This window comes from Schistocerca serialis, chromosome 11, assembly GCF_023864345.2.
Source record: "Schistocerca serialis cubense isolate TAMUIC-IGC-003099 chromosome 11, iqSchSeri2.2, whole genome shotgun sequence".
Taxonomy (NCBI): domain Eukaryota; kingdom Metazoa; phylum Arthropoda; class Insecta; order Orthoptera; family Acrididae; genus Schistocerca; species Schistocerca serialis.
This window is the reverse complement of record NC_064648.1, coordinates 170,654,279-170,679,067: the sequence shown is the minus strand read 5'-3', so window position 1 is coordinate 170,679,067 and position 24,789 is coordinate 170,654,279. Positions and strand designations below refer to the sequence as shown.

Sequence of the window (24,789 nt, the reverse complement as noted above, 5' to 3'; positions counted from 1 at the left end):
CTACTCAGTTTGTATATTTTGCTTATTTTTTTCATAGTTCCACACAACTTCCTCCTGTTTTCTCGATTGATCTGTGTTCAGTTTTTCAAGGCTTATCCACTGTGTCAACTTATAACTAAATCTGAGGGGGGTGCGATGGGGAGGTTCCCTTGTAAGATAAGTCGTAGGGGCAATATTGCCTCACGTGTTCCAACATTTCTACAGAATCCAAACCGATCTTCCCGAGGTCCGCTTCTACCAGTTTTTCCATTCGTCTGTAAACAATTCGTGTTAGTACTTTGGTCAGAATTATGAACTTTCAAACCGGGCCACTTTTTTTTGCCATCAGTCTCCTGGCAGATTTGATGCGGCCCGCCACGAATTCCAATCTCGTGACAACCTCTTCATCTCAGAGTAGCACTTGCAACCTATGTCTTCAGTTATCTGCTGGGTGTATTCCAATCTCTGTCTTCCTCTACAGTTGGTGCCCTGTACAACTTTCTTCTACTACCGTGGGAGTCATCGCCTAATGTCTTAACAGATGTCCTATCATCCTGTCCCTTCTCCTTGCCAGTATTTTCTACCTATTCCTATCCTTTCCGGTTCTGTGCAGAACCTCTGCAACCCTTATGTCTTCACCTAATTTTCAACATTCATATTCTGTGTATTATTCAGTGTGAGGTGCAGTGTAACCGGTATGACGCCTTTACAGCTGCGCCTGTCATCAGCTCTTCTTGCGTGGGTGTGTGGAAAGCGTATGAGTGACTGGAAAACTGGCTTCAAAAATCTTCAGCTAGCGGCGAGCAAAAGTTGGCGACGGCTCACTACAGGGACATCTGTTTCGGTGACAGTGATTGGGTTGTCGGCGGGGGCGTTTTTTATTGGCCGCGCCGCGACGTTTCGGTGCGCTAGCGCTGCGCCATCCTCAGGCTAAAGTCGTGCCGACTTCGCGAGGCGCGCCGATGCCCCAGAGCGCGGACGCGATGCTGCTTCGGCGACTGTGGGAGGCGACGGCCGCTGCGTCCGCCTCCAGCGCTGGAACGACACCGACGCCGGCTGGAGGCTCCAGGAGCGGCGCGCCCTCCAGCTGGTACTGGAAGATACTGCCGCCCGCCGTCAAGCGCGGCCGCTTCACTCGCAAGAACCTGGTAATGGCTCACATCCCGCCGTCCCTCTCTCCCCCCGCAACAGTCACGGATCCATTCCTCAAAAGTCTCTCCCCAATTCAGAAGGGACCGCACCGCGCCTACTCTTTGTGACAGGGTTTGTCCAGATTTATGGTACGCGCAGGGCTGGACGTGAAATGAAAATAACAAAAGTGCGGTCCCCAGATGGCCAAGTGCTTGGAAAACATCTTTATCTACGATAATGATGGAATTACTATGAAATGAACACCCTTAGCTGCTTACAGGCGTTGACATATGTCAATGGGGACAGATGAAAATGTGTGCCCCGACCGGGACTCGAACCTGGGATCTCCTGCTTACATGGCAGACGCTCTATGATGGAAGCTGAGGAAATGAATTAAAACTTGTGCCACAGCCGGGACTCGAACGGGGGTCTCCTTGCTGACTAGGCAGGAATGGTAACCGTTACAGCACTGTAGCTAACGTCGCTGCATGCAAGTCCAATGTTTGTCTTAAAGGAGGGCATTGGACTCGTGTAGTCCTTCCAGCAATGTTAGCCATAGTGCTGCTGTGGTGTAATGGACAGCATTCGTGCCTACTAAGAAAGGGGACCCCGGTTCGAGTCCCGGCCTTGGCACAGTTTTTAATTCATTTCCACAGCTTCTATCATCATCGTAGATAAAGACGAGACTGAAATGTGTCGAGGAAAATTTAGAAAACAGTAGCATTTTTCCCTCAGTTCAGGCAAGGCATGACATATTTGTGTTAAAGTAGTTTCCAGGAGGTGCTTGGCGCAGTGGGAATGGCACAGAACCGTAATCTTAGGGCCATGGGGGGTCGAGTCACTATTCTCCTATTTTGAATTTCTATGTTAGTGCAAATAAACCGAAATATGGGTCAGTATATTGAGTTTAACATTGTCTACCTTGGCCAGGTTATAAATATGAAGGGAGACTAAGGCCAGAAATCTGTCGACGCATCAAGCTTGGCTGGCAAGCATTTGGGAAGAATTCAATATTCAGATCAAAAATGCCAGTAAATCTGAAGAAAGCAGTATTTGATCACTGCATTATTCATGTGATGACGTACGGCTGCGAGACGTGGACACTGAACTCATTTACAAAAGGGAAACTTAGGACAGCACAGAGAGCCGTGGAGAGATCAATGCTGGGCTATACAAGAAAGGACAGGAAAGGGGCAGATGACATCCGGACTGTGACGAAGGTTAACGACATCTTAGAGACGGTAGGTTCCTCGAAATGGCAGTGGGCTCGCCACGTCACGAGAAGAAAAGACGACAGATGGACGAAGCTGGTACTGGAGTGGAGAGCACCGGAGGCCTAGAGGAAGACCACCAGACAGGTGGGACAAAGACATCGAGGAGACCGCTGGAAACACCTGGCAGAGGACTGCCCAAGACCGTCCATCTTGGAGGAGACTGCTGAAAGCCTACCTGAATCCACGACTCGAAGAGGCCACATCATTTAATGACTGAATTGGATGATGGTGATATTGAGTACATTAATATTTTCATATACACCCTCAGACATCAAAAAGAATATAATTATTCTAATTTCAGAAAAAGCCAGTGTTGACAGATGTGAAAATTACCGAACTATCAGTTCAATAAGTCACGGTCGCAAATTACTAATACGAATTCTTTACAGACGAATGGAAAAACTGGTAGAAGCCGACCTCGGCGAAGACAGTGTGTATTCTGTAGAAATGTTGGAACACGTGAGGCAATACGGACTCTACGACAGAAGATAGGTTAAGCAAAGGCAAACCAACATTTCCATCGTTCGTAGAATCGCAGAAAGCTTTTGACAATCTTGACTGCAGTACTCTTTCAGATTCTGAAGGTGGCAGGGCGAAAATACAGGGAGCGAAATGCTATTATAATTTGTACAGAAACCAGACAGCAGTTACAAGAGGTGAGGGACATGAAAGGGAAGGAGTGGTTGGGAAGAGGGTGTGACAGGGTTGTAGCCTCTCGCCGATGTAATTCAATCTGTATATTGAGCAAGCAGTGAAGGAAACAAAAGAAAAATTCGGAGTAGGAATTAAAATCCAAGGAGAAGAAATAAAAACTTTGGCGTTCGCCGATGAAATTGTAATTCTGTCAGAGACAGCAAAGGACTTGGAAGAGCAGTGGACGGAATGGACAGTGTTTTGAAAGGAGGATATAAGATGAACATCAGCAAACGCGAAACGAGGATAATGGAATGTAGTCGAATTAAGTCGGGTGATGCTGAGGGAATTAGATTAGGAAATGAGACACTTAAAGTAGTAAAGGAGTTTTGCTATTTGGGGAGCAAAATAACTGATGATGGTAGAAGTAGAGGAGATATAAAAAAAGTAGACTGGCAATGGCAAGGAAAGAGTTTCTAAAGAAGAGAAATTTGTTTACATCGAGTATGTAGATTGAAGAGTCAGCAAGTCCTTTCTGAAAGTGTTTGTGTGGAGTGTAGCCATGTATGGAAGTGAAACATGGACGATAAATGGTTTAAACAGGAAGGGAATAGAAACTTTCGAAATGTGATGCTACAGAAGAATGCTGAAGAGTAGATGCGTAGATCATATAACTAATGTGGGCCGAAACCGGTTGGCGATAAATAATAAAAAATGTGAGGACGTGATCGAGATTGTTTTTATTCATTTTTAAATGTTTTCTATGTGTTCCCTTTTCTTATGACTTATGAAAATATTAATAAATACAGTATATTTAATATTATTACGGTTTTTTTCCGGCGTAAGGCCGGTAATACTCCATCATATTTCTTTGACAAAGAAATATGATCAAATATTTGTCAAATGTCTTTGAGAATGAGATTTGATATGGCGCTAAAGAAGGGTATTACACTGTTGTCATATTTTAATATGATCAAATATTCGTCAAATTTCTTTGAGATGGCGCTAAAAAAAGGATATTACCCTGTAGTCATATTTTTCGTCGCATTTCTTGATGCCGGATGACAGCTTGTTTTAATGCGCTGCATTTGCTAATACCACAATTGCATTGTGTGTGTATTTGGGAGAAAAGTGGCGAAAAAAAAGGAAACATACTTTGATGAAGGCCTAGGTATTGCGTCGAGATGATAAAAGCATTTAGGCCGGCCGGAGTGGCCGAGCGGTTAAAGGCGCTACAGTCTGGAACCGCACGACCGCTACGGTCGCAGGTTCGAATCCTGCCTCGGGCATGGATGTGTGTGATGTCGTTAGGTTTAAGTAGTTCTAAGTTCTAGGGGACTTATGACCACAGCAGTTGAGTTCCATAGTGCTCAGAGCCATTTTTAAAAGCATTTAGCAGAATTTGTTAAGAGAGCTGCAAGTGGAGGAACTCAAGTCTTAGTACATAAATTACTTACGAATGGATGAGAGTGTATTTCACTATTTGCTCAGTAAAGCGGCTGCTTATATTACAAAACAGAATACTATCTTGAGAAATGCTGTATGTGCAGAAGACAGGCAAACTGCGACACTGGGATTTCTTGATACAGGAAATAGTTACTCCAGTTTAGAATACAGCACTCGAATATCGCATCACACATTAACCAAAATACAGTAATTCCAGAAATGTGTAAAGCGATTTATGAAGCACTGAAGGGGGAATACGTGAAAGTAAATAAATGTTTAGTACGCTATATGGGCAGTAAGAACTATTTTTATTTTGGAATAATTTAATTAATGGAATTAGTGTTCCAACAAATACAACATTAATAAAAAGTAAGAAACAGATGAAACGCTTTTCAACTTGTGGCATCCAGAGTTCAAAATTACGGTCACCCGTACAGGTGGCGGTGAGTAACAATTAAAAATGAGCAAACTGTCGAACGCCGCTAACAAGTTTCAAATTAGCACCACGAAAAACTGAAGTTCGGAAATTAATTTTTTTATTGTGACTTTCCATTGTATTGGATCGTACGGAGGGAGCCGTCTCATGATTTGCAATTAGTTTTTAATCAATTAGTTTTTAATCAATAACCGATTTCCAGACCACGAGACCTACCTTCATACACATAGAAAATTTTTCCAAAAATACCTATCAGCATTACTCGTACGCTGTTCAGGATGATGCTGTCACGTTAGAAACTCCCAGGGACCATGGAAAAGGCTTAAGCCTCTGGACAGGGACCGCCAGTCCGGTGTGGGGGATGAACTCCCGTAGCAAACGCGGGGGAGGAGGGTTCGTCAAGGCCGACACAACTCCCCTACTTCATTCCGTTATTTACCATCGTATGTTCACTTCGGGCTTTCACCTTGATCTCTCTCTGCCTCAGCCGACGCAGAAAAAGGTCACAGTAGCAGTCCATTGTTTTCTTCTGTAGATATTTATGTTTCCGTTATTTAAGGACAAGAAAGGGACTCACCATCTCGATGTTCAGCCCGTTTCAACCTCCCCTGAAATCGATTCATTCCGAATGAATCGATATTTTTTTCTCTCGTCAGATTAGCAGTTAACTGCCTATGGATCAGTATTACGTGTGGCCTAGGAAAGTTTCCCTCGTCTCGCACCTTCCGGCCTGCCCGGTCATCCAGTTTTGGTTTCCAGGCTTTGTGCTTTGCCTGTAATAACCCCGTGGCCAATGGGAACTATGAAAACCCAGTATTCTTTTCCTCTAACTTGTACGGAAGGAGATTGCAAACTGTGGTAAAACCGTAGAGCATTGGTCTTCAAACTGCTGCCCGAATTAGATACTCGTGTCCCCCCCCCCCCCCCCCCCACTTCTCAGGTGTATTTTCTACAGTAATATGCTTCTAGCAGCAAACAGCAGAACGAAGAAACGTGTGTATTTTTCTTGTTCAGTAACGAATGGCTCTGAGCACTATGGGACTTAACATCTGTGGTCATGAGTCCCCTAGAACTTAGAACTACTTAAACCTAACTAACCTAAGGACATCACACACATCCATGCCCGAGGCAGGATTCGAACCTGGGACCGTAGCAGTCGCGCGGCTCCGGACTGAGCGCCTAGAACCGCGAGACCACCGCGGCCGGCTGTTCAGTAACGAAGAAGCGGGCTTACACAGACGGTAACACTTGATGGTGTGCTTAAATTCAATCGACGCTGGTTTATTTGCCCATCATCTTATCTCAGGGGACACCTACTTAGGCATCATCATTTGTTGCAGGTCGTGGTTGACGTTTCACACGTGGCTGAACACTTCCTGTTTCCTTAAATAACGTAACTATCCGGCGAACGGTCCGGACACTTGGACGATGTCGTCCAGGATACCGAGCAGCATACATAGCACACGCCCGTTGGGAATTTTGATCACAATAGCCTTACATCAACACGATATCGACCTTTCCTGCAATTGGTAAACGGTCCATTTTAACACGGGTAATGTATGACGAAGTAAATACCGTCCGGACTGGCGGAATGTTACGTGATACCACGTACTTACACGTTTGTGACTATTACAGCGCCATCTATCACAAAGCGAGAAAAGTGGTCCAACTAAAACATTCATTCTATTACATATTCGTGTAGTACGTAAAGAAGTATGAATGTTTTAGTTGGACCACTTTTTTCGCTTTGTGATGGATGGCGCTGTAATAGTTGCAAACATATGGCTCACAATTTTAGACCAACAGTTGGTAACGGGTAGGTTTTTTAAATTAAAATACAGAACGTAGGTACGTTTGGACATTTCGGTTGTTCCAATGTGATACATGTACGTTTGTGAACCTATTATTTCTGAGAACGCATGCTGTTACAGCGTGATTACCTGTAAATACCACATTAACGCAATAAATGCTCAAAATGATGTCCGCCAACCTCAATGCATTTGGCAATACGTGTAACCACATTCCTCTCAACAGCGAGTAGTTCGCCTTCCGTAATGTTCGCACCTGCATTGACAGTGCGCTGACGCATGTTGTCAGGTGTTGTCGGTGGATCACGATAGCAAATATCCTTCAAGTTTCCACCTGTCACGAAATATGCTATTCAGTACAGCTTCAACCGCACGCGAGCTATGTGCCGAACATCCATCATGTTGGAAGTACATCGCCATTCTGCCATGCAGTGAAACATCTTGTAGTAACATCGGTAGAACGTTATGTACGAAATCAGCATACATTGCACCATTTAGATTGCCATCGATAAAATGAGGGCCAATTATCCTTCCTCCCATATTGCCGCACCATTCATTAACCCGTCAAGGTCGCTGGTGTTCCACTTACATCAATAACCGTGATTTGGCGAAAATTGAAATTCTCTTTTTGTGGCTACTATACCCCCCCTCCCCCCAACCACCGCCTTTGTCACCGACCACTAACTCACAACCACTTTCTTAGTAGCACAAACCAGGAGCATTTGAAATCGTGGGTTGGCATCAGTAACTAAAAAAAGAAAAAAGCAATTGCACAACGTGAGTTTGCTGGTTTCGTGGAAATGGATACAAATGTGCGTCGTGTAAGTAAACATGGTTGTTTAAAGAAAGTGGACTGTGGTCCAGAGACAGTCTTGACTGGAGTACATGTGGACCTTGCCATCAAGATCAGCTGGCAAAGACGTTGCCCATACCGGTTACGGACATCCGGCAGTTTGCCGTATTGTAAAAACCAATACACTGTCAAAGATTTAAATATTCCATATGCACAGATTTTCTGATAGCATAAAAAAAATCGACGACACAAATACAATGTGGCTGACAGGAAATTCTGTTACAAAGTAAATTTTTTTTTTAAATTTTCGTTTTTTTTTTTTCAAACCTAATGTTTTTGCTGTGGTACCTGGGTGCCAGTTCAAATATCAACATAGCCCAGTGACCATTAATTTATTCTTCTCCATCTTTTTTTCCAGTTGCCGGTTGCCGATCCGTTCCTGGAGAAGGTCAACATCCAGGATCTTGGTAAGTAAAAACGCATCGCTTCATTATTGTGTGTGTGTGTGTGTGTGTGTGTGTGTGTGTGTGTTTGGGGGGGGGGGGGGTGCATGCGTGAGCAATAGATTGACATGATTCAAATATTTCATTAAATCTTTATATGCTGAATAAGTTTTTAAAGCTCGGCACACCGTATTTTGGCTGGAAACGTAGGCTCGGCCGTTGTAATGTGGAACAAGGTGTTCGAAATATGTTTGACAAACTCCCATGATGTGTATTATTGAAATAGTCCCGATAATCTTTTACTGTAACAAGCAGTTGATTTGGCGTATGGCGTAGTACGTCACTTGATGTTATTAGTATACAATATAAATATTAAGTATGCATATATAAAAACGTACAGGTCATACCAGAAAGAAGAAAATACAAGAAAATACATGTTGTTGTTGTTGTTGTCTTCAGTCCTGTGACTGGTTTGATGCAGCTCTCCATGCTACTCTATCCTGTGCAAGCTTCTTCATCTCCCAGTACCTACTGCAGCCTACATCCTTCTGAATCTGCTTAGTGTATTCATCTCTCGGTCTCCCTCTACGATTTTTACCCTCCACGCTGCCCTCCAGTACTAAATTGGTGATCCCTTGATGCCTCAGAACATGTCCTACCAACCGATCTCTTCTTCTTGTCAACTTGTGCCACAAACTCCTCTTCTCCCAAATTCTATTCAATACCGCCTCATTAGTTATGTGATCTACCCATCTAATCTTCAGCATTCTTATGTAGCACCACATTTCGAAACCTTCTACCCTCTTCGTGTCTAAACTATTTACCGTCCGTTTCACTTCCATACTTTGCTACACTCCATACAAATACTTTCAGAAACGACCTCCGGACACTTAAATCTATACTCGATGATAACAAATTTCTCTTCTTCAGAAACGCTTTCCTTGCCATTGCTAGCCTACATTTTATATCCTCTCTACTTCGACCATCATCAGTTATTTTGCTCCCCAAATAGCAAAACTCCTTTACTACTTTAAGTGCCTCATTTCCTAATCTAATTCCCTCAGCATCACCCGACTTAATTCGACTGCATTCCATTATCCTCGTTTTGATTTTGTTGTTTTTCATCTTATACCCTCCTTTCAAGATACTCTACATTCCGTTCAACTGCTCTTCCAAGTCCCTTGCTGTCTCTGACAGAATTACAATGTCATCGCGAACCTCAAAAGTTTTTATTTCTTCTCCATGGATTTTAATACAGAAAATATATAAATACGTAAAACCACGAAGTATATGGGAACACAGCTACAGCCCAATGTCTCTGCTGCTGATGAGTTCCGTTGTATTTTCGGTAGCAAACAGGAACTCAGCTTGGCAATGCTGAACTACACACTATACGGTTAGTCCGGTGGCGCTTGATAGACGCTTGCTATTCCCCATCTTACAACGCGCCAGCATATCTGCCACAGTTTGTTCTTCGATTTTGTGTAGACCACATGTTGCGAGGTTTGCCGAAACCAAACGGCGTGGTGAATTAACTGAGTACGAATCACAAGTTGAAGCAAGAAAAGTACTACTACTACTACTACTACTACTACTAAAGTTTGTTTCCGCCCTTGCCACAGGTTAGTAAGGAATGTGACTTCCCACGACTGGTGACCAATTAAATCCTGTAAGGGGTCTAAACTAGTTATCATGTGTGACTATTTGCAACTTCATCAGTTCCAATAAATATTTTTAAAAAATATGCAGTTGTCGCGTGTCTCATCCCAGTATATCGTCAATTATCAGTTTATTTGAGCAAGCAGTAAAGGGAACAAAAGAAAAGTTCGGAGTAGGCATTAAAATCCATGGAGAAGAAATAAAAACATTAAGGTTCGCCGATGACATTGTAATTCTGTCAGATGCAGCAAAGGACTTGGAAGAGCAGTTGAACGGAATGCAGAGTGTCTTGAAAGAGGGATATAAGATGATCAACAAAAGCAAAACGAGGATAATGGAATGTAGTCGAATTAAGTCGGGTGATGCTGAGGGAATTAGATTAGGAAATGAGACACTTAAAGTAGTAAAGGAGTTTTGCTATTTAGGGGGTCGAAGTAGAGAGGATATAAAATGTAGACTGGCAATGGCAAGGAAAGCGTTTCTGAAGAAGAGAAATTTGTTGACATCGAGAATAGATTTAAGTGTCAGGAAGTCGTTTCTGAAAGTATTTGTATGGAGTGTAGCCATGTATGGAAGTGAAACGTGGACGATAAATAGTTTGTACAAGAAGAGAATAGAAGCTTTCGAAATGTGGTGCTACAGAAGAATGCTGAAGATAAGGTGGGTAGATCACATAACTAATGAGGAGGTATTGAATAGAATTGGGGAGAAGAGAAGTTTGTGGCACAACTTGACTAGAAGAAGGGATCGGTTGGTAGGACATGTTCTGAGGCATCAAGGGATCACAAATTTAGTACTGGAGGGCAGCGTGGAGGGTAAAAGTCGTTGAGGGAGACCAAGAGATGAATACACTAAGCAGATTCAGAAGGATGTAGGTTGCAGTAGGTACTGGGAGATGAAGAAGCTTGCACAGGATAGGGTAACATGGAGAGCTGCATCAAACCAGTCTCAGGACTGAAGACCAAAACAACAACAATAACATCAAGTTATTGCGACTTGTAACTCTCATTGATGTGTACAAGCTACTTCGCAGCTGCCGGATGGTGTGGCGGAGCGGTTCTAGGCGCTTCAGTCCGAAACCGCACGACCGCTACGGTCGCAGGTTCGAATCCAGCCTCGGGCGTGGATGTGTGTGATGTCCTTAGGTTAGTTAGGTTTAAGTAGCTCTAAGTTCTAGGGGACTGACGACCTCAGATGATAAGCCCCATTGTGCTCAGAGCCATTTTTTTGAACCGGTTTTGGCTGTTAAAACATTATTTATTGCGATTGCAGTTTCGACACGTGTTCGTTTTCGAGCATTGTGGCATGTTTTGATTTTATCCATACTCGATGAGAGGTCGTGGTTGTGAATATCAATGTTAAAAAATATATCGGCGCAACCACTTGTTTATAGTGTAAAACACTAAGATTGACGCGTTTCGGAAGTCAAGCTTCCATCATCAGAATAATAAAAAGTAAAAGAACCTGTTAAGACTCGCTAAAATGGAACATGCACCAAGCATACCATCATTTCATGAGGTCCTTGGAACATGTATGCGTTATCCGTTTGTATAGACACCTCTGTGACTTCCTTGTTTACTTGCGCGTGAGCTCACTCGCGTTTCAGTGTCGTGATTGGCTACGTGGTCTGTGGTATCAACGAAGACGCACGGGCGGTTTACGACGATAGAGGAGAGAGCCATGTGGTTAAAGGTTAAACACCATAGGCGACACCATTTTAGAGTTCTTTATATTTTGACGACTGTGTGGAGATGCACCTTGGAATACACGGCTGCAACAAGGGAAGTAGCGACAATGTTTTAATTTTATTATCAATTTTATTGTGCTTGGTGCATGTTCCATTTTAGTGAGTTTTAACAGGTTCTTTTACTTTTTGTTAATCTGATGATGGGAGCTTGACTTCCGACACGCATCAATCTTAGTGTTTTACACTATAAACAAGTGGTTGAGCCGATATATTTTTTTAACATTGTGGCGTGCTGTAATCCACAGGAGACGCAGTGTAAGAGCAGTTGCATCAGGTGTAGTGAATTTATCTGCTGTCCCGTGTACTAAATACACTAATGGCCAGAATAAAACGAAATAGCTTGAGCAAATATAGGACGTTCATATTCACGAGGACATGTACATTAGTACGTTCTGCAGAGATGATTAGCATTTGTCACCTCGGTTCAGCATGTGTCCTGTTGCCTAGTAGGCGCAGGATCCGCCATTAGCTCCGATAACTTGCTCCATGCGTGATGGTATCGACGCATATAGGGTCGTTTCTGAGCGTGCGGCAACCGTGGCGGAAAACACGTGTGGCGTGTTTCGAGGTGAGAAATACGTCACGTGTGACAGCTGATTAAGGGGGTGGGGGGGAGAGAGGGTGTATGAGAAAATAGACGAATACACACACTGAAGCGCCAAAGAAGCTGGTATAGACATGCTTATTCAAACGCAGAGATACGTAAACAGGCTGAATACGGCTCTGCGGCCGGAAACGCCTATACAAGACAACAAGTGACTGGCGCAGTTGTTAGATCAGTTACTGCTGCTACAGTGGCGGGTTACCAACATTCAACTGAGTTTGAACTTCGTATTATAGTCGACGCAGGAGCAATGCGACACTGCAGCTCCGAGGTAGCGATGAAGTGCGGATTTTCCCGTGCGACCATTCCACGAATGTACCGTGAATATCAGGAATCCGGCAAAACTTCAAATCTCTTCGATTCCTGGTCTTCACGGTACACTCGTGAAGTGAAATGGTCGCACGGGGAAATCCCCACTTCATCGCCACCTCGGAGATGCAGTGTCGCATTGCTCCTGCGCCGACTGTAATACGAAGTTCAAACTCAGTTGAATCTTGATCACCTGCCGTTGTAGCAGCCAGTAACCGATCTAACAACTGCTCCCAGACGCTTGTTGTCTTATACAGGCGTTGCCGACCGCAGCTCCGTATGCTGCCTGGATTTTTTTATAATTTCAATAACAACAATAATCGTTACACAAATTAACCCACCACCTTAGTCATTAGTGGGTCCTAATGTTAATATAATATTGTGTGTTATCAGCAGCTATTACAGTTACTACAATGTTTTTTTTATTAATTTGTAAGCTACACACAGTGTGACACAGTACATGTTAATAGGCATATTAAGATTGTTAATCTATACACGACTACCTAGTTGTTAGTTTTTCTACCTACTTGTTAATTCGTAACTTACTGCAGCGTTACAGATGTGTCAGTATAGATATAAACCTACTACAAGGCCTTCCTCGTCGAGTTAATTCCGATGAGCGTGACCCTGACCCTGACACAGGCCAAGACTACTAGTCGCTGCAGGTTCCTAATTTAGTATCTACTTCTACTAACCTGCGTCAAATCCGGTGCTGTCATAAATCGTGAAGTCGGTGTACCCCAGTCCCCCTAGCCCTGCTCGTGGCGGATTCCAAGTTACGAGTCGACCTGTCCAAGCTCAGGCCGTACAGGATTAGGGTACTAGGACACATTCTGTAGTCGGTTCTAATCGCGAAAGTCCCTAAAAAAATCAAATGGCTCTGAGCACTATGGGACTTCACATCTGAGGTCATCAGTCCCCTAGAACTTAACAAGGGAACCTCCCCATCGCACCCCCCTCAGATTTAGTTATAAGTTGACACAGTGGATAAGCCTTGAAAAACTGAACACAGATCAATCGAGAAAACATGAAGAAGTTGTGTGGAACTATGAAAAAAACAAGCAAAATATACAAACTGAGTAGTCCATGCGAAAGCTAAGCAACATCAAGAATGTTCTGGGCTTAGTAGCGCCGTGGTCCCGCGGTTAGCGTGAGCAGATGCGGAACGAAAGGTCCTTGGTTCAAGTCTTCCCTTCAGCGAAAAGTTTTATTTTTTATTTTGAGACAATTATCAAAGTTCAGGTACTCACACATAATCAACTTCGCTGTCCAAAATTCCAGGACATGTTCAGATTTGCTTGGACATGTGCAGGATTTGACAGTCTACACACGGAAAAATTTGAAAACGTTAAACGTTTTGACAGAGCACAGGGAAAACTGTGCGACTGTGAAACTGTTGCATTCATTTTCTGCAGTTTATGTGACACACACTTATGTTTTCATCACTTTTTTGGGAGGGATTATCACATCCACAAGAAAACCTAAATCGGGCAAGTTAGAAGAATCTTTTTACCCATTCGCCAAGTGTACAAGTTAGGTGGGTCGACAACATATTCCTGTCATGTGACGCACATGCAGTCACCAGTGTCGTATAGAATCTATCAGACGTGTTTTCCTATGGAGGAATCGGTTCACCTATGACCTTCCGATCAAATGTTTTCGCTTCCCATTGGAGAGGCACGTCCTTTCGTCTACTAATCGCACGGTTTTGCGGTGCGGTCGCAAAACACAGACACTAAACTTATTACATTGAACAGAGACGTCAATGAACGAACGGACAGATCATAACTTTGCGAAAATAAAGAAATTAAACTTTTCACTCGAGGGAAGACTTGAACCAAGGACCTCTCGTTCCGCAACTGCCTACGCTAACCATGGCACCACGTTCCCTATCTTCCGCATGGACTACTCAGTTTGTATATTTTGCTTATATTTTTTCACAGTTCCACACAGCCTCTTCTTGTTTTCTCGGTTGATCTGTGTACAGTTTTTCAAGGCCTATCCACTGTGCCAACTTATAAGTATGCGATGGGGAGGTTCCCTTGTTAGAACTACTGAAACCTAACTAACCTAAGGACATCACACACATCCATGCCCGAGGCAGGATTCGAACCTGCAACCGTGGCGGTAGCGCGGCTCCAGTCTGAAGCGCCTAGAACCGCTCGGACACACCGGCCTGCAAAGTCCCTCAGATATGCAGTCAGAACTTTTCGTGATGCCTCATTTGCCAAGTTGTTGAGAGTTTCGAAAGTCTCCTCGTGTCTTAGTAGATCGTATGTGTTACTGTTTGGAAGTTGTTGTGTAAGTGTAACTGCTACATCATCGAAAAGGGGGCACTTATAAACCACATGGTCGGGAGTACCCTCCGAAGCGCCAAACCCAAACCGACATACGTATGTCGGGTAGGGCCCATGACCAGTGAGACAATGAATTAGACCCCGGGTTGGTTCGAAATACCTCGTGCCTAACCTTTCTGTAACATTTGGCAAGAATCAGGAGGTATTTCTGCCAGATTGCTCAATTTACCAATATCCCTGCCATAAGTCCTCAAGCCTTCTTCGTATTTCTGCTTTGTCCCTAGCCAAAACTCCCAGTATGTTCCCTATTTTCATGTCGTTCCCTTTCTTAGACCAGTACCATGCTGCTTGTTCCCGTATTTTAATATCTAGAGGACAGAGCCCCATTATCACTAATAGGGCACTTCCTGGAGGTGTTCTGTAAGCCCCTTCGGATCTTGACAGCATCTTCCTCAGTACTCTTCTCTCTGTCATGGCAGGCACCACCGTTGTGAGGCTGTGTGACACGACTCCCGATCCGTAGCCCACTGTTGAAGTTAGTATGCTGTTATGGTATAATTTTATTAGGTGGGGTCAGTGTGCGATTTGCAGGGGGGGATGGGGGGATTTCCCCCCCCCCCCCCCCCCCCCCCCCTCTGCATCAGACCATCCCCTCCTCTGCTTTTAGTTTATGCATCCCAACCTGGGATGTTTATTTCCCAAGCACTGGAGTAAAACTTTACATATAATTTAAATTTGTGGAGCCGAACACTGAAAGTTTACTAGTAATAGTGTTAATAGTTTGCTTATTAATTTTGAAAAAAGTGTTACGTAGTAGTTAAGCATTTCAAAACATTTAGAACCAAATGACAAGAAGACGCCCGCCACATTTCCGTAGCAAGCCACAATGTTGCAGGACGTCGCCCCAGTGTAAACGAGGCTTTAGAGCCAGGTCTGTATTGTATGGTGGACGTGATGTGTTGCGTACGAAACTGAAACCTGCAATCAGATCCAAACGACGTGGAAAACTGTGAAGAGGTGTCATCCTGCACCAAGATAACGCTCGCCCACATTCTGCCAAACGGACGGCCGACGCAATAAAGGAGTTGAGATTCCAGGTGCTGGAACGTCCACCATACGGTCCAGACCTGGCTCCAAGCGATTTTCAAATGTTTGGACCCTTAACGGAAGCACTACAGGGGAGGAGGTTTGAAAGTGATGAAGACGCCATTGCTGCGGTGCAAAATTGGTTACAGATGGAACCGATAAACGTATTTTCTGATGAAATAAAAAAAACTCCTAAAACGTCGGGAAAACTGCATTGAACTGCAGGGAGATTACGTAGAAAAATAACGCATGTTTCAGTTTTCTATCACCAGAATAAGTACAGCTTTTCACAAATGTGCCTTTACTTTTTCAATTCCCCTCGTATACCTGTATGTAGATGATTTTGTAAATAAGCTTTACCTATTATGTACTTTTAAAGGGATGGCTTTTCTGATAGTGCATACGCGTCAATAGTGAGTTTCGGCATTAACATCTATTTATAAATAGCTGTTTAACCATGTGTAAGGCCACGGTCCAAGCTAGTAACATATATAATTATACTAACCTCCTAAGACATCCCCCCACTGGTAAAAGCACAAATCGCACACTGGGTGGGGTGGAAGGTGAAATCTTTTGTGTCCTATGGAGATGAGGTTATTGAGTGCTTCTAGTGCTCTTTGGGTTACAGACTCAATGTGCCGTCCGAAGTTCCACCTTTCATCGACGATAAGATGAACATCAACAAAAGTAAAACGAGGATAATGGAATGTAGTCGAATTAAGTCGGGTGATGCTGAGGGAATTAGATTAGGAAATGAGACACTTACAGAAGTAAAGGAGTTCTGCTATTTGGGGAGCAAAATAACTGATGATGGTCGAAGTAGAGAGGATATAAAATGTAGACTGGCAATGGCAAGGAAAGCGTTTCTGAAGAAGAGAAATTTGTTAACATCGAGTATAGATTTAAATGTCAGGAAGTCGTTTCTGAAAGTATTTGTATGGAGTGTAGGCATGTATCGAAGTGAAACGTGGACGATAAATAGTTTGGACAAGAAGAGAATAGAATAGAAGCTTTCGAAATGTGGTGCTACAGAAGAATGCTGAAGATTAGATGGGTAGATCACATAACTAATGAGGAGGTACTGAATAGGATTGGGGAGAAGAGAAGTTTGTGGCACTACTTGATTAGAAGAAGGGATCGGTTGGTAGGACATGTTTTGAGGCATCAAGGGATCACCAATTCAGTATTGGAGGGCAGCGTGGAGGGTAAAAATCGTAGAGGGAGACCTAGAGATGAATACACTAAGCAGATTCAGAAGGATGTAGGTTGCAGTAAGTACTGGGAGTTGAAGAAGCCTGCACAGGTTAGGGTAGCATGGAGCATCAAACCAGTCTCAGGACTGAAGACGACAACAACAACAACAACAACTCCCAATTAGCGAGTCTCATGTCGACTGAGAACTGGCGAACCACCAATTCTCACTGTAGGGTTTCTTGCTACCCGTCCTTCCATCAGTAGGTATGTTGATTTGGTTGGCGAAACTGACATTTCAGTATTACTGCACCGTAGTTGCAATTTTGCCATAGCTCTTTCTATTTTTGGTTCTATGTCTTCGCGGCTCTGGCCGCCAGCCAGCGGAAGAGGTCATCTACGTAGGCTGTCACCTCTAGCACATCTTTGCTCTGTTGCAAACTGTCTAGAAGTGGTTCCATGATTCTGCCTGTTTACATATCTCCGTATTTGAATACGCGTGCCTATACCAGTTTCTTCTGCGATTTAGTGTATATACTCAATTGACGTCTTCGCTGATGGCGGACAATAATAAAATGCAGCAAAGAATCACAGCCCTGTAGGAAAGGAGGCGTAGCACTGCCAAGTGGTTGATGCGAGACGGTTTTTACATCACTTGTAGGACGAATTAGTTTGAAACATGCTGCAGAGTAAATCGGAGAAAGACGAAGGTAATGAGAAGTAGTAGAAATGAGAACAGCGAGAAACGTATCAGGATTGATGGTCACGAAGTCAATGAAGTTAAGGAATTCTGCTACCTAGGCAGTAAAATAACCAATGACGGACGGAGCAAGGAGGACATCAAAAGCAGACTCGCTATGGCAAAAAAGGCATTTCTGGCCAAGAGAAGTCTACTAATATCAAATACCGGCCTTAATTTGAGGAAGAAATGTCTGAGGATGTACGTCTGGAGTACAGCATTGTATGGTAGTGAAACATGGACTGTGGGAAAACCGGAAGAAAAGAGAATCGAAGCATTTGAGATGTGGTGCTATAGACGAATGTTGAAAATTAGGTGGACTGATAGGGTAAGGAATTGAGGAGGTTCTACGCACAATCGGAGAGGAAAGGAATATGTGGAAAACACTGATAAGGAGAAGGGACAGGATGATAGGACATCTGCTAAGACATGAGGGAATGACTTCCATGGTACTATAGGGAGATGTAGAGGGCAAAAACTGTAGAGGAAGACAGAGATTGGAATACGTCAAGCAAGTAATAGAGGACGTAGGTTGCAAGTGCTACTCTGAGATGAAGAGGTTAGCACAGGAAAGGAATTCGTGGCGGGCCGCATAAAACCAGTCAGTAGACTGATGACAAAAAAAAAAAAAATGCTGCAGATCTGATGGCAGAAGTAATTTCAACATTATTCACGAGTTGAGGGTGTCCACAATGAGGAAATCAAAGAAAAACTGTGAATGAACTCTATAGATGCAGCAGTCAGGGCGAACAGGCTTAGATGGTGGGGTCATGTTACACGCATGGGAGAAGCAAGGTTACCCAAGAGACTCGTGGGTTCAGCAGTAGAGGGTAGGAGGAGTCGAGGCAGACCGAGGAGAAGGTACCTGGATTCGGTTAAGAATGATTTTGAAGTAATAGGCTCAACATCAGAAGAGGCACCAATGTCAGCACTGAATAGGGGATCATGGAGGAATTTTATAAGGGGGACTATGCTCCAGACTGAACTCTGAAAGACATAATCAGTCTTATATGATGATTATGATTAATTACTCCTCCTTTTTAGGCTGACAGTGGAAACTAAACAGACGGCACAGTTTATCACTGGAGTTGTAGACAGTTGTGAGAAGCGACACTTGTGAGAAACTGGAATGTGGCGACACTTGTGAGAAACTGGAATGTGGCGACACTTGTGAGAAACTGGAATGTGGCGACACTTGTGAGAAATCTGGGATGCTGAGCGTTCGGCTTTGTGCCGGCCCGGGCAGCTGCCGAGGGACATTCTCACTCCCCCACTGCAGCCAGGCTACATTATTTCAGAATTTTTTTCGGCAAGGAAGAGTGGCCTTAGCCAAATTAGAAATCGGAGCTGATTTTGCCCCCACGATATCGTGTCAACCATTAGTTGCAGCACAGTTACGCGTAAGACCTTTTTCATTGGAATTTTTGTTCTCATTAATCTTACATGGGCATAATTTTCGCTCAATCCCATACTTAACGATGTATTTTACAGAAACTATAGAATCCGAAAATGTTTTCCCATCTTTCAACCCCTCACCCAAAGTCTGATATGATAGGAGTGGCAACCTTTTACCATACTTTAAGGGGAGCCAACTAGAGAATTTGGTTCTCGATAGAAACTTTTTGCTTCAATTCTTTCGAAATAAACCTGAATTTTCCCGTGCCACGCAGGGAAGTGTACTGAGGTCTAATGACAGTCCTGCTAGCAATTAGCATTAAGGAATGCAATTTATGTATTCAAACAAGATGTATTCATCGTACAGTCAAACAGATACTGTTTCTAAAATTCTCTACACAATACTGCTGATTGTGATTGTAAAAAAAAGCTATGACTTTTCAGACCTAATTAGTCAATCCTCTACAATTTGCAAGAGACATTTAGCCGACTTTGTCTCGTTTCCAGGGAACACCACGAGGAGGTGGTCTATCTTCGTCCCGCGTTATATTTATTTACAATATTTACAGGATGATTATTTATCTACAATTTTTACAATAGGGCGATCGGCGTGAACTCAACCCATTTTCAATATTTACAAGTGTTGCTGTAGCTTCAGCTATTTCCTTTCCATTGTAATTTCTGTGCATAGGCCAATTAAGTAAGAAATGATTTTATATTGCCGTCAACTTGGGAGTCTTGTAAGGGCCTTACAAACTATCTCATCTATCTTACTTGCAGACTTCTTTCTTCTTTTCCGACCTTTATTTAAAACTAGTCGGTCAAATTGGCGCCCATGATATTCTTCGTCCTCGCTGAGAATTTTTACCAAGGACTAAAAATTTGGATCAACCTTCGAAATTAATGTATTTATCCTCCGATTCCATCCTTCTGAAACATTGTCGGTGCGGTAATGCCTTCCTGGGCAGTTCCATATATCTCTTGGCACATCTTCGTCATCCAGCCATTGTTCAACAAATTAGTCGTAAAAATCTTGCAGTTTTTCATTATCTGGCGTGCTCTCCTGAATGCATAGCCACCCATCGTCTGACATGTCCAGGAGAATGTGAGCCAAAGGGGAAGACAATCGTATGTGAAAACGAATTTCTTCGTTTTCCTTCTAGGCAGCAACAAGGCTGCAATTCTGCACTTTCCTCCACAAGCACTGGTTCAAAATGGTTCAAATGGCTCTGAGCACTATGGGACTTTGCTTCTGAGGTCATCAGTCCCCTAGAACTTAGAACTACTTAAACCTAACGAACCTAAGGACACCACACAACACCAAGTCATCACGAGGCAGAGAAAATCCCTCTGACCCCGCCGGGAATCGAACCCGGACGCGGGAAGCGAGAACGCTACCGCACGACCACGAGCTGTGGACTCAAGCACTGGTTGAAATGGTAGTTGCAGCCATTAGTATTTGCATAAGGAAACAAACGTGTTACTGATTGGATGATTGAAGTTTCAAAATCCATCGTGATAGGTATAGGATTCCATCCAGGTATGTTGCTCTTAACAGCTGTGAAAAGGCGATCGTACGTTTCTCGCTTTTTATTGGGTAGCAAGGCGTACACGGTTGGAACTGTGTTTGTTACCTCCTCAGGAACTAGAAATATCGGCACGAACAGTAAATAACTGTCCAAACTGCTTGCTGGAGCTTTTGAACGTTCCATCGACTAAGGACGAATTGCAGTCCGTTAAACAGGATTTTCCCCTTTCGCTGACGAACACCAATATCCTATTTGTCGTCATCTGCAAGTAAAAATTTGCTCACATCATTCGTCAGCAAATGATGTTCTTGCAGAAATATCCCTGCAGCATCGCTCGGATCTCGTGTAGATAACACGCTTTTTTGCCTGATGCGTTGCAGCGATCGTTTTGCACTCCTGTGTGACGGCAGTGATGTGACTATGTCGTATCCGTGATTGAACAGCGGCCCTACTTCTTCGGCGTAAACAGAAGAAATTAAAGTGTCCGTTTCTTTTGCACGCCTTTTGGCGTTTGCCACGTGTTTACAACAGCAGTACTGAACTGCAGTGCGCCACCTGCTTGGTGTAGACCGTCCTGACAAGTGTCCCAACCCCTCATCACTGAAGGGGTGGTGCCGGCTGGATCACGGTAGGATCAGCCGATGTAGATGAAAACACACACGGCGCGGTGTCCTGGGTTTGTCTCTCTGGCGGGCAGGTTGTTGTCTGCCATCGGAAGGCGCGCTCGCGACCTCGGCCTTGCTTTGTTTGTTGCCTCAGCTCCGGCGCCGCTTCTAATCTTAGCAGTTGGCAGCCGTGTGGGAGGGGAGTTCCCGCAGTGACGGATGGACGCTGCTGGCGCCGAACCAACCATCTGGTGCGGCCGCACGCAAATAGCCCTCCCGACGGAACCGTGCACTTAGCACCTGGCCCAGCAGAGGGGTTGGCCAGCCTGTTCTGGAATGAAGGGGAATGTACGGGGGGGGGGGGGGGGAGGGGGAGGGGTAGCGTGCCGCCGAGCGAGCGGTTTCGCCACCGGGCAGTGTCCGGCGGGCCTGCGGTGTGGCCGCGACGACGCGAACGTCGACGCCGCGTGTCGCGCGTGAACCTACCAGCAGTACGTGGCGTCTCTTTCTCCGTGTGTGTGTGTGTGTGTGTGCGTGCCTTGTGTGTCCGCGGCAGTTCCAGTGCACCAGCTCCACTGGCGACGTATCTCCCTACTCTCGTAACTGAAGACGTGCTGATGTCCGAAACGCACCGTCTCCACTCCTAGTACAGGCCGGCCACAAACGATGCATCCGCTTTCAGAGCTGTGTATACTTTCCAAAGTGTTACGTGTACAAGTATGATTGACGTATGACTAGAACTGTAAACTCCACAAGTTTGCGTTGTGCCTTCCATAAATGTTCTAGGAGTGCCGCACGCCGCCCCCCCCCCCCCCCCCCCCCCCCCCCTCCGGCTCATACGTCCAAGCGACAATCGAGATCGTTCCATACCTTACGTAGCAACGTCCTGCCAATGCTCGTTGTTGTTGTTGTTGTTGTTGTTGTTGTTGTGGTCTTCAGTCCTGAGACTGGTTTGATGCAGCTCTCCATGCTACCCTATCCTGTGCAAGCTCCTTCATCTCCCAGTGCCTACTGCAACCTACATCCTTCTGAATCTGCTTAGTGCAGTCATCTCTTGGTCCCGCTATACGATTTTTGCCACCCACGCTTCCCTCCAGTACTAAATCGCTGATGCTTTGATCTCTCAGAATTTGTCATATCAACGGATCCCCTGTTTTGGTCAAGTTGTGCCACAATTTTTTTGTCACCCCAATTCTCTTCACTACCTCTTCATTATTTAACGTGATCTATCCACCTAATCTTCAGTATTCTTCTGTAGCACCACATTTCAAAAGCTTCTGGTCTATTATTGTCTAAACTCTTCATCGTCCACGTTTCACTTCCGTACACAGCTGCATTCCATACGAATGCTTTCGACGTGCTGAAGACGTAATTTAAAACTTTTTCGAAACTCTCTTTCGCTGACACTCACCACAAAATAATGAACAGAAAAAACTCGATGACTTAATACATATTCGCCGTTCATGTAGTGCATTTGCAGCATCGTGGATAACGTTTCAGTTATTACTTCTGTACCACCAACTCTATTCGCAAGACCTTTTGCAGGCATTATCTACGCATACCTCAGAACTTAGCTGCAGTGTACGTCATAGAGTTGAGTGATATAACGTCATAAACGTTGAGATATGAGAAAAACTAGCTTTTCCTTAAAAGGGAGTGCAGATTACCCGCACCATACTCATACTGTGAGTAATCCGAAACTTGTAATACTTAACACAATTAAGGTTTTGGGTCTTCTGCGATAGAGCTCTTACGTGCTTCAAGTGAAATTTTTGACACATTGACCCAGTTGTATACTTACAGATGTTTGAAGCTGTTTTTAAGGGGTGGTCCATTGGTCGTGACCGGGCCAAATATCTCACGACATAAGCATCAAACGAAAAAACTACAAAGAACGAAACTCGTCTAGCTTGAAGGGGGAAACCAGATGGCGCTATGGTTGTCCCGCTAGATGGCGCTCCCATAAGTCAAACAGATATCAACTGCGTTTTTTAAAATAGGAACCCCATTTTTTATTACATATTCGTGTAGTACGTAAAGAAATATGAATGTTTTAGTTGGACCACTTTTTTCGCTTTGTGATAAATGGCGCTGTAATAGTCACAGACGTATAAGTACGTGGTATCACGTAATATTCCGCCAGTGCGGACGGTATTTGCTTCGTCATACATTACCCGTGTTAAAATGGACCGTTTATCAATTGCAGGAAAGGTCGATATCGTGTTGATGTATGGCTATTGTGATCAAAATGCCATCGGGCTTCTGCTATGTATGCTGCTCGGTATCCTGGACGACAACATCCAAGTGTCCGGACCGTTCGCCGGATAGTTACGTTATTTAAGGAAACAGGGAGTGTTCAGCCACATGTGAAACGTCAACCACGACCTGCAACAAATGATGATGCCCAAGTAGGTGTTTTAGCTGCTGTCGCGGCTAATCCGCAAATCAGCAGCAGATAAACTGCGCTAGAATCGGGAATCTCGGAAACATCGCTGTTGAGAATGATACATCAACATCGATTGCACCCGTACCATATTTCTATGCACCAGGAATTGCATGGCAACGACTTTGAACGTCGTGTACAGTTCTGCCACTGGGCACAAGAGAAATTACGGGACGATGACAGATTTTTGGCACACGTTCTATTTAGCGACGAAGCGTCATTCACCAACAGCGGTAACGTAAACCGGCATAGTATGCACTATTGGGCAACGGAAAATCCACGATGGCTGCGACAAGTGGAACATAAGCGACCTTGGCGGGTTAATGTATGGTGCGGCATTATCGGAGGAAGGATAATTGGCCCCCATTTGATCGATGGCAATCTAAATGGTAAAATGTATGCTGATTTCGTATGTGATGTTCTACCGATGCTACTACAAGATGTTTGACTGCATGACAGAATAGCGATGTACTTCCAACTTGATGGATGTCCGGCACATAGCTCGCGTGCGGTTGAAGCGGTATTGAATAGCATATTTCGTGACAGGTGGATTGGTCGTCGAAGCACCATACCGTGGCCCGCACGTTCACCGGCTCTGACGTCCCCGGATTTCTTCCTGTGGGGAAAGTTGAAGGTTTTTTCTATCGTGATCCACCGACAACACCTGACAACATGCGTCAGCGCTTTGTCAAAGGATGTGCGAACATTGCGGAAGGCGAACTACTCGTTGTTGAGAGGAATGTCGTTACACGTATTGCCAAATACATTGAGGTTGACGGACATCATTTTAAGTATTTATTGCATTAATGTGGTATTTACAGGTAATCACGCTGTAACAGCATACGTTCTCAGAAATGATAAGTTCACAAATGTACATGTATCACATTGGAACAACCGAAATAAAATGTTCAAACGTACCTACGTTCTGTATTTTCATTCAAAAAATTACTAAATGAATGTGAACCGAAATATTGTAGCCAAGATGTAGACGTTAATGAGCTCCCGTCGCGACAGGAGAGGAAACAATACTTACCATCCCTTTGTACGGGCGCTGGTGACCGCGCAGATGAGCGCCTCCATAAAATCATCATAATCATCATCATCATCATCATCCGACTTGAAACAGTGGAGTGCTACCGTGCGGGAATGCAGACCAACGCAGTGTGGTGGAGTAAGGCCGCCACAGTAAACGGTCAGTGTGTTGCAGAATAGAGTTCCGTAGCCAAAGTGAGCGGGGCATGA

The 24,789-nt window shown here is 44.3% G+C and overlaps 1 protein-coding gene across 1 annotated transcript in view; it reads left to right on the top strand.

Moving 5' to 3' along the window:
- The window catches only part of LOC126427370 (5'-AMP-activated protein kinase subunit gamma-1-like), a 632,906-nt gene that overhangs the window by 456,741 nt on the left and 151,376 nt on the right, over window positions 1-24,789 (top strand). Inside the window, exon 6 of the mRNA XM_050089719.1 lies at window positions 7,919-7,967. Coding sequence (XP_049945676.1) covers window positions 7,919-7,967 — 49 coding nt within the window. The remainder of the gene's footprint in view (window positions 1-7,918; window positions 7,968-24,789) is intronic.